Source organism: Lycium barbarum, chromosome 8 (genome assembly GCF_019175385.1).
Source record: "Lycium barbarum isolate Lr01 chromosome 8, ASM1917538v2, whole genome shotgun sequence".
Classification (NCBI taxonomy): domain Eukaryota; kingdom Viridiplantae; phylum Streptophyta; class Magnoliopsida; order Solanales; family Solanaceae; genus Lycium; species Lycium barbarum.
Window position 1 is genome coordinate 20,891,828 of NC_083344.1, and position 11,294 is coordinate 20,903,121.

The 11,294-nt window shown below is 34.3% G+C and overlaps 1 protein-coding gene across 1 annotated transcript; it reads left to right on the top strand.

The window, feature by feature from the left end:
• Window positions 1–2,399: 2,399 nt before the first annotated feature.
• Window positions 2,400–7,415, top strand: LOC132607754 (serine carboxypeptidase-like 51). Its single transcript, XM_060321836.1, has 6 exons — window positions 2,400–2,571; window positions 5,412–5,440; window positions 5,555–5,605; window positions 6,136–6,188; window positions 6,619–6,752; window positions 7,345–7,415. Exons 1-6 carry the CDS (start codon window positions 2,400–2,402, stop codon window positions 7,413–7,415), a joined length of 510 nt encoding a protein of 169 aa, XP_060177819.1.
• The last annotated feature ends 3,879 nt before the right edge of the window (window positions 7,416–11,294 follow it).

Below are 11,294 nucleotides of genomic sequence, written 5' to 3' on the forward strand. Positions count from 1 at the left end.
CTGGAACAAGATCAGTGAAAACATTCTCACCATCTGATTCATTCGCCTGATTATTCAACCGATTCCCCTGGTTACCAGCACGTTGATTTTGCTGATTCTGATTCATGTTCACCTGGTATACACAGAGTAGCAAACAAGATGTGATGAATAAGCAAAAGACTTCAATCAAAGCAAACACTATATAGTAATTTCAAAACCGTATTCCCCGGCAACGGCGCTAAAATTTGATACGCTCAAATTACACCTATTAATGGTATAACGCGGACATTGTCAAATATAGTAACCCAACAAGGTTACGGTCGAATCCCACAGGGAATATGGTGTGAAAAGGTTACTGAAGTCGTAGGATGCTAAATTTAGGTCTAATGTCTTAATCCGATGATTTTGGTAAAAGTTGGTTTTTCTATGACTAATTGCTATCTACTTGCTTTGGTGTAAATTTATGGTAAAAGAAACTAAGGTTGTTTCCCCATTTAGATGAGGTGTATGATCATGGGCATTGATCTTGATATACTTCTAATGGATTGATATATGAATGCACTTAACCTCTATGTCAATCTCTACTATTTTCCAATAAATAAAGATTATTTCTTTCTACGATTTTCCCAAATATAAGAAAGTGATATGAAGAACGGTTAATTATGCCAAGTAGATTCGTCTTATTCCTAAGTGAATCTATTAAACAAATTTTAAAGCTTTGGGTTCTAGTTATTTATTCTTACCAACCCTAATTATTTTCCCAAATAAATCAAGGTTTATGGCTTTAATCAATGTTTGCAACCATTAATTATGAATAAAGAATGAAGAATAAGTAAACCTTAACAATCCATTATGTGTATATCATTCACAAAACTCAATCACAAAACACCCATCATTGGGTTCACAACCATAGTAAGGGAATTTAGCTACTCATGACAAGGAACAAGAAATAAGAAATTGACGGATCCATAATTGCTTGCTTTGGAAGAAAAGAGGAATTGATAATACTTGAATTAATGTTTGAACCTTCAAAAACTAGAGAGTATTTGATATTCTAAGTCAAGTGCCAAAAATATAATAACTGATTACTATTAAAATCCTACAATGACTATTTATAGGTTCTGAAAACATAAAAGTTGCAAATTTGCACTTTGGTCCCCGTGAATACGAAATACGGTCCCTAAAATGAAATACAGACCGTAAACCAGTTTACGACCAGGTCTTCCTTCCAGTTTTGAACAACTGCAATCTCTTGAAATACGGGCCGTAAATTGATTTACGGTCTGTAAACTGCATAGTCGTCTTTCAACTACCAAAACTTCGACTTTCTGCCAGATGCTCGAATGGTTAAATACGCTTTGAAATATGGACCGTAAAGTGAAATACAGTCCGTAAAAGTTGTTCGTAAATCCCCATTTCCTTAGCCTGCTTTTCTGGTTCTTCTTATTCTTAAATACGCTCATGGAATACGGCCAGTATTTAAGAGTACGGTCCGTAAACTGAGTTTACTACTACTTCTGCACTTTTACTTGTTTTCATTCCGAATTTGTTTTGTTAACTGAAAAACACTAAAAACACATTAAATAGACACCAACTTGCTTAAAAACAAGTAAAACTTCTCGTAAAAAGTCCTTGAATGTGCCATAAATTCCAGCACATCACTAGTACCTTTGTACACGGGGTAAGCACTTCCTATGTCCAAAACTCGGACACGAGTCTTAATTCCAAGGGCATACCCGATTGTGAAACCATAGGTTCTACTACGACGAGAATGAGAGGCGTAAAACCTTCTCTATATGGCCTTGGAACCTCTGAAAATTCTCCCCAAACCACCTCTAGAAATTTATTTTGAAAAATGAGGTCCAACCCTGAAATAGGGAAATAAATGCTAGGTTTGTCCAGCAATATCCGCTGGTATGGAACGTTCCTCGTAGAGGCGAGAACACATATTATCCGCAGACACGAGAACACTCAGAGGCGGAAGAAAAAACGCGGAAGCGTACTCGCGGATGTGGCCCAACATGCGCAGAGGCGAGCCGCCAGAACTAGAATTGGAATTTCCCGCCAATTTTCCAAGGTCGTCTAAAGATCAAACCTTACCTGTGTAATTCCACGAGGAGTCTCAAAGTTTCTCAGAACCACTCCACTTGTTCTTGCGAACCAAGATACATGTGAATAATAATAACTCTCGAGAAGGTGTTTTCCCGAAGTAAAAGAGGAAAAAATTCATAACGAACGAACGGGTCGTTACATTATCCCAATATTTATTTATTAAGTTATGAAGTCATAGTTTCAAAACTACGAGATACTCCGCTCTAAAAATCTTACAAGTTGAATTCATCAAATCTAAATCCTGGTTCCGCTTCTAATTAATATTTGGTTGATTGCCGGATTTCTATAATTTCTTATTGGATTCAGGAATGGACCCAATGTTGTTAACAAATTCTGAATTGATTGAATTGACACGAGCAATTGCAATAAAGATATATTCAAAATACGTACAATCTTCGAGGTATACTCCAGGTAGTAATGGTGATCTTGAAAGCTTGATGAATGGTGCTGTTAGAAAGAAACTCAAAATTATCCCAGAAAGTGTTCGGTGAGGTCCTCACTTTTTTTGGGAAAGTTACACATTTGGCTGCTTACAAAAAATAATTACATTCTCTACACAAATACTCCCTCCGTTTCAATTTATGCGAACCTATTTCCATATTTGTTCGTGTCAAAAAGAATGATTCCTTTCTATAGTTGAAAGCAATTACCTTTATGCATGATTTATAAGCACAAAAAATATATGTGATTCATTTAACACCACAAGTTTAAAAGTTTTCTCTTCTTTTTTAAACTGTGTGCCCAATCAAATAAGTTCACATAAATTGAAACGGAGGGAGTATACATTGCGTATGTATGAAATATGTGTGTGTGTGTATATATATATATATATATATATATATATATATATACACTCCCTCTGGATCAAAAGGAGTGTCCACTTAGCCATTTGTACACTCTTTAAGAAAATACTAACTGCTAGACAAAAATAGATAATTTGACTAAACTGCCCCTAATTAAATAGGTATTGGGATTTGATCACGTATGTATTGTGATTTGATCACGTAACACTTAATAGGGTCAAATCTGAAAAAATAAGGTTAATTCTTTCTTGATTTTGATAAGTGGACACTCTTTTTGACTCAAGAAAAAAAAGGCTAAGTAGACACTCTTTTTAATCTGGAGGAAATAATATATTTTCCGGCAATTATTTTAATAAGCGGATATATAGAGTAAAAGTCCCTTCTTATTTTTTCAGAATGATGTAGAAGGAAAAGGCTAAATGTTGTGTTTTGCAGATGGCGATCACAATCATATCCCATTTTTGATTTCTTATATTGTGATTTACATATTATTAGAGTTGTTTGGTATTGGTAAAGAGGATTTACAATGTGTTTCTCCCTCTTTTCAATTATAGAAATATATTTCAAGATACGAAATTTAGGAAGAAAAAAAGGACTTTTGAAAGTGGTTTTATACACGCCATAACATTTATATGATTCTAAAATATATTTAAAATTTGTGATCTTAGATATATTATAACATTTGTGTGGCTAAAAAACCTTCTTATTAAGGGTAAAATAAGAAGTTTAAATTAACTTACTTTCAAATATATGTACAATTCTCTTAAATGAACTAAAAAGGAAATAGAATCACATCAATTGTAATGGACGGGGTAATTCATAGTTTTGACTCTCAGCTTTGATTTTGCATTTGTGAATTCTCTAGCATCTAATCATAACTCTGTCTTGTACCATGAATTAAAATTTATTCATAACCCATTCCCTTATACGAAATTTTTGTACTTGAAGGAAAATATTTTATTTGATAAACTCTATTAATCTTTGAATGCTCTCTACAATTTTCACAATCTCTCTTGTTTTCTCTTATTATGAAAATAGCTAGTAGCACACCTATTTATAATAGTAAGGAGCCTACTTTAACTCAAAACAGGAAAACCTATTCCTATACTAATTTGACTATAAATTCTAACTAGACATGAATTAAAATACCAAATCCTAACCAATTTTGATTTCCTACAATTTTGAATTATTACTTCCAACATTCTCCCGTAATTCAAAACTGTATATCTAATTCTTGATCCACTTGTCACCATCTTCAAATTGCTGAGGCACTTGTTTTCAACCCATCAATTGTTGAAGCACTTTCTCTTCAACATTCCAGTTTGTTGATGCTTTTTCTCACTAACCGTCAATTGTTGAAGTACTTTCTCTTCAACCTTCAATCGTTGGAGCACATTCTCTCCAACGTTCCAATTTGTTGATGCACTCTCTCACCAACCTTTAATTGCTGAAGCTCTTTCTCTTCAACCTTCACAATCGTTGGAGCACTTTCTATCCAACATTCCAATTTGTTGATGCGCTTTCTCACCAACTTTCAATTGTTGAAGCACTTTCTCTTCTACCTTCACAATCGTGGGAGCACTTTCTCTCCAACATTCCAATTTGTTGATGCACTTTCTCATCAACCTTCAATTGTTAAAGCACTTTTTCTCCAACATTCCAATTATTGATGCCCTATCTCATCAACCTTCAATTGTTGGTGCACTTTCCCTCCAACCTTCATTGTTGAAGCACTTTCTCGTCTACCTTCAATTGTTGGAGCACTTTCTCTCCAACCTTCCAATTGTTGATGCACTTTCAACCTTCAATTTTTTTTTAACTCACTTCTCCAACTTTTAGAGAAGACAATTCCTTACTCATGTGTATATTTTCTTGCACCTCTTTATATTTACAATATTTTTGTTAGTCCTTCCCAGCATGATTATTTTTCATGCATATCATTGGCCCGCCAAGTGCCAACATAATCATCATTGGCCAGACTGGCAACACACATTGGCTAGTGCCGCCCGTCGGCAGCGGAAGTTATTTAATTCTTTACCAGGATCGTAGAAGCTCTGATACCAATTTAAAGGAAAATATTTTATTTGATAAACTCTATGAATCTTCAAGTGCTCTCAACAATCTCTACAATATCTCTTGTTCTCTGTTGTTATGAAAACAGCTAGTAGCACCCCTATTTATTATAGTAAGAAACCCACATTAACTAAAAACAGAAAAACCTATTTCTATACGAATTTGACTATAAAATCTAACTAGACATGAATTAAAATATCAAATCCTAACAAATTTTGAATTATTATTTCCAACAGTACTCTTCTGGCCTCTCGATCCATTTGTTGAGAACATAATTAACTAAATAAAAGAGTGTTCTCTAACAATTTAAGCTATTAAATGAGATGGTCAATTCTAAACCATGAGAAAAGAATCAGGCCGCACATGAGGAGGCATGTTAATATAATTAACTAAATAAAGTATTCTCTCATTGACTTATTATTCACACTTTTACTTCAATCCAAGAAGAAGGCTTTCTCAAACCTATGAAAAACGCACCATTGTCAATTGAAAATTCATTTTTCTTTGCTACTTGAATTGGAAATATGTGCACTATTTGGTTTGGGTTTCTGATGCTTTTAATTACATATGAGTTTGCTTTTATGCAGGTTGATGAACTATTAGCTAGAGGAGTGAATGTAACTGTGTACAATGGGCAAGTAGGGCTCTTTCCCAAATGGAGATTTTATGCAACTATCTTAAAGTTAGTTTTTGTAATGTTAATTAATTTCATTGACAGTCACTCGACTTTTACTTTATTGTATCAAAATTGTTACATTATTCTTTATACTAAAATAGTCATTCAACATTAATTAAATACAATGAAAACCACTTAACTTCTTTTTTTTAACCAAAGCGTCACTCCACTTTTTCTCTAAATATCATAAAAAGTCACTGGCAAGAAACAAATGAGGTATTTTTTATGATACTTAGACAAAATCGAGTGACCTTTTTATTACGAAAAAATAGTTTAGTGACTTTGGTGCGGTAAAATAAACGTTAAATGACTATCGACGAAATTATTCCTTTTTATTACTAAATCGTTTCAATGGCCCTAACTATTTTATCTTTTCTGGCTAATAAATGACAAATTTGGGAGAAAATAAATTATTCAGAAATATTAATTATAGTTCTTTTGTTTGATTATAATCATTATTGGTGTTTATCCTTTGTGAATGAAATATTGCAGCTTGATGTCATTTGTTCGACTAATGGAGCAGAAGCATGGGTTAAGAAGCTAAAGTAAGAAATGACTCCCTATTTTTTTGTAAATTTCAGATCTTCATAATTGTAGTAACTATAATATGGGGACACAAGTAACTGCTCAAAATAATTATTTTAGTATCTCTAAATACTTAAATTCAGCATCTTCAAGTTGGTTTATCCATCAGTATTTGCATTATATTTGATAATACTATTTGAAATATTTGTGAAATATTGAAAAATTATTTGAGGAGTATTTCTAGTGAAAATATGGTTTTCACTCATAAATTGTCAAATAGTATTTCCTGGCGAGCTCAAATATGATCCGATTTATAAGTAAGCATCTCAGGTAAAATATATGCAACCCCAAACTCTTCTAGAGCCTAATATTGTTGAATTGCCTACTTATTATTGAAGCATTTATTCTCCTCATATCAACTTGCATTGTCATTATTGTCTAAAATTTCAGGTGGGAAGGTCTGAAGACTGTCTCGAATGTGGAAAGGAGTCCACTGCATTGTGGGGATGACAAAATTACTAAGGGTTTCACCAAGTCTTATAAGGATTTTCACTTCTATTGGATTCTTGGAGCTGGTCATTTTGTAAGTCAAGTTTGTCTTGAGATATTTCTTAATAGAGGACGTCGAAAGGACTCTTCACATTAGTAGCTTTTTCTCAAATCCTGTATATATTAAAATATTCACTAATTATCTTAAAATTATTTGAATGTGAACTCAGTTATTATTAGATACTCCCTTCGTCCCAAAAAGATTGTCCTCTTTTGACTTGACACAAAGTTTATGAAATAAAGGAAGACCTTTGAAATGTGTGGTCTAAAACAAGCCTTAGATATTTGTGTGGCTGTAAATCATCTCATAAAGTTAAATTGTTTCTAAATATAGAAAGGGGACAATTTTTTTGGGACAGACTAAAAAGGAAAGGAGGACAATTGTTTTGGGACATAGGGAGTATTAATTTGAGGTTGTTTTAGGCCGCAATCCATAAACTTGAAATTTTGGATTCGCCTCCATGTAGGCTTAGTAGTTCATCACTTCCATGGCCAATATCTCCTGTCCATATCATCATCCTCTCAATTGTTGAACAAAAACATTTAGAAACTCTTATTTTTTTGGGAAGTATATAATTGCTATTTTCTCTATTGTTCATTTCAAATATTTGGTGATGGAATTCAGGTTCCCAGTGGATCAACCTTGTTTGGAATTGGATATGGTAGCTAGCATCACTCAGTCACCAGCTGTTCCATAATGAAACACACACAAATACACACCTAATTAATTTCAAAATTTGCACAACATTCCAAGCTAGCTCTTCAACAACAGCTAGAAATTGGACTGCTATGTAGTTCGAAGAAAAGTCAATAAAGAAAGAAAATCTACTTCACCTATCCCATTCTTATGTTGTGGTAATACTCAAAAGTGAGTTAAACTGAGAAAACACCACATCAAAAATTTGAAATTTAAACGGTTTAATAAATGAATTTATGAAAATTGTGAAAACTAGTTATGTACAAATGCATTGGTGTCAATTATTGTTAGTTTAAGTGCACCACAAGAAGGGGGTGAATTGTGGAATATTAATTTTTAGTGACATCTCCAAATTTGCCTAACTCAACCACAGGGCTTGGTTCTTGCGTGTATTCAGTTAACGAACTAGAAACAATAAAGTGGAGAATTGTAAGAAAACATAATTTAACGTGGAATAATAGGCTCAAAAAACAAAAGCAAAAATCTCAATCTACCCATGTAGAATTTTCTCCAAATTCCACTAAACAAAGTGAACCAAAAATTCATATTACAATATTCTTGTAATCTAAAACTTAACTCTATGCCTTGACATCAATAGTCACCCAACTTCTATACTCCTCTCAAGTCACATTGACTTGAAACAAGTACAAAATGTTTCTCGTAACAAACAAATAACGTAACAAAGCTTCTTAATAATCGAAGAGATAAAACAAAGACCTTTATATTTCTTATAGTGACTCACGCTCCGATCTCAGCCGCGCTAAAACAAATAGACCTTTATATTTCTTATAGTGACTCACGCGCCGATCTCAGTCGCGGTAAAAGAGCTATCTCTTTTTCTATTAATCACAAGGGTAATAAACTAATAATATGTTTGTCATGCCCTAAACCTGGATGAGGCAGACCGATACCCGATGCCTTAACCTAACCGAGCGAACCATCCTTATATGTGTCTATGCAAATGTTGACGTACCTGAATCAAATGATACAACATTATGTATGAACAAATGAAAGATGCCACTGGCATATATGTATGTAAGTGGGTTGTCGGGCCTGAAACACATGACTGATATATAAGTGTACACAAATGACTGTCAATGCATGTGTATGGAGCCTCTACAATGACTAGAAATGTACAACTACCATGTTGTTGGTACACGATCCCGACCTATCTATAGTCCCTATGCGACAATGGGGATACAAGACTCAAATCAGCTTCATATAGAAATGGATCTCACCACTCAATAGCTTAACACGTGCTTAGCGAGGAAGTCTGCCAACCTGTGCATCTGAACCTGCAATATGATTACAGCGCCCCCGGAAAAAGGGATGTGAGTACAAAAAGAATTGTACTCATATGTTCGACAGACATAATAGTATATGCAAATACTGAGGCTCATATAAGAGACAAATTAAACGGAAAGCACAATATACAATAGCAAGTTGAGGAACAACCTGTGAATGTATGTTAAGTAACTGTTAGTCGATCCTTAGTATAATACGCCACGTCGGACTTGATACATACAAGTACACCAAATGTCCATGTCCCCGCTTGTGTTCCGCATTATAGAAACAAATGATTCCCTATATAACCCCAGCATAATGTTTACATATGAATAAGTGAGCCACATAAGGCCTAATACAAGTGAATACGTGCAACATCCCTTTCCTCTCGTAAGCCTCAACGGTCCTAGTGTAAAGCATAACCAATGATATCCCTGTATAAGCCACCTCTACACCCTGTACTATAGACGACAAATGGAATTTCATGCTTTCTTAATCCTTAGACTCTATGGCTCATACATGAGAAATAATAAACTGGAATTTATGTTGTAGCGGCGAAAGAAGAAATAGCCTTACATACCTTGGTTCAATCTTCGAATGACTACGATGAATCAATCCTTCCCATAGACGCCTAACCTATTTAAGACGGGGTTAATATCAACATAACAATAGCCCAATTGTATACTACATTCTTCTTAATAATATCATCAAGTAATGAAAGAGTGACGAGTCCCCAAGGCTATAATTCAATGGTGTACACCACAACGATCCTCATTTTAACAATATACAAGCTCAATACGAGCTAACTAACCCGTCCCGAACTCCATTGCACAAGAAAACAACCCCTCACTCACCTTACATAACCACTATAACTTGAACTCACGGCTTCTGATCACCGTCCAGTGAGTTCTTATCGAAAACATAATTAACACTCGTACGAGCTTACAGATGATCGATAATGTCAGGCCCCAATACCCACCCTGACGCAACAGGAATCCGATGCTAAGGGACCACACTGGAAGAACCTTATAATGATAATAATTACAAACAATTCCTCATTAATTAATCCAGTTATGTAAATTTAGATTAAGACAATATTTAGCAAGGATAAGGAAATGATATAAATAATAATCTGCAATATTTGTCATGCGTGGCAAAACACCCACAAGCCAAGTGATTACTTGCACAAAAAATAATCACAGTATGACACTTGCATATGGAGCTTCTAATAAATTAGTCTAACTTGGGACACAACCCGAAACAAATAAGAAATAATAAATGACTTGATGGAGCCCCACAAATAAGGATGTGGGCTCACCAACAATTCGAAAGCAGCAAGTACTCCTAGTTCGTGCGACCTGCATGTACCTGCTCTTCTTTGCTGCCTAACATACCATAAAAAACAACAATGGTATACCTGAGTACCAGGTAGTCAGCGAGTGTCTAAGGGAAAATAGTTAATGTGATAGAAGTAATCATAATAATAGATATAACGTAACAATGACAATAAATCAATTAAAAATCAGTGAAAGAGTAAATCACGAAACTCCGTAAAATATAAATGGAGAAATAAGATAATTTGAGTTCATTATGTTCAAAAGCATCATATTGTGCCAATCACGACAATAAACTAGTAAGCATATTGAATCATGAAAGTTCCATTTAAATCAGTAATGAAGAAATAGTCAATTTCAATTCATCATGCCGTTTATCATATTAAGTCACTCCTTTATAAAATCAAGATCATCAACATGTCAAATCATAGGTAACCTAAGAATATCACATGCCAACCCATGGAAGAACAACCAATAGATGCACCGGGGCTATAAACCAATGAAGGTCACACAACAAAACTAGGAGAGTCACTATAGGATTTCATTACTCATAGATGCACCGGGGCTATCAACCCACGGAGGTCAATCGTCCTCTTGAGTGACACAACTGCTTGAAAACGATACGTTAGGATCCATAACAGCTAACCGTCCTCTGGACTAGCACAACTTATCCATATAGGCCCAAACACAAATACTCTCAAGCATAGCATACTAGCCAAATTATCAATCATGTCGTATTATCCAAAATCGTTTCTCAATTAATCTTCTCATCAATGGAGATATCATAAATCAATTTAAAAATCATGTTCAAATCATTAATCCATTTCAATCCAACAAAACCCATCCATAGGGAAAAATACATTAAAAACCATTATTTAAAAACTAAGTTCAATCATCCCATAATAAGGGCAAATCATGTTTAAAGATTTTCACTTTAGAAATAAGTTCGATCATCCTACAGTAGGGGCAAGACAGTTTGAAGATCATCCCCTAAAAAAGTTAATCATTCCATTATAGGGGAATAATGACAAATATGTACATAAAATATAATATGTAATCAATACGGGCTTGATCCTACGCACGCATGAATACTTGTTCAAAAACCATCTTCAAACTTGAAAAGTATGTTCAAAAGAGACCTACTTCAAATCCCTCTAAAAACACCCTTAAACTGAATTCTCGAGGTTCTACAATTGCATTGCGATTGATTAGGATGATAAAGACTATAACATTAATCTAATTCCAACATCTCCTCTTTTTTG

Bases quoted from the DNA above. Each gene is read 5' to 3' on its own strand.
- LOC132607754 (XM_060321836.1), top strand. From the start codon at position 2,400: ATGGACCCAATGTTGTTAACAAATTCTGAATTGATTGAATTGACACGA. The intron at 2,572-5,411 runs GTGTTCGGTGAG...CTTCAATCCAAG, and splicing joins ACTCAAAATTATCCCAGAAA to AAGAAGGCTTTCTCAAACCT. The intron at 6,753-7,344 runs TAAGTCAAGTTT...TGGAATTCAGGT, and splicing joins TCTTGGAGCTGGTCATTTTG to TCCCAGTGGATCAACCTTGT.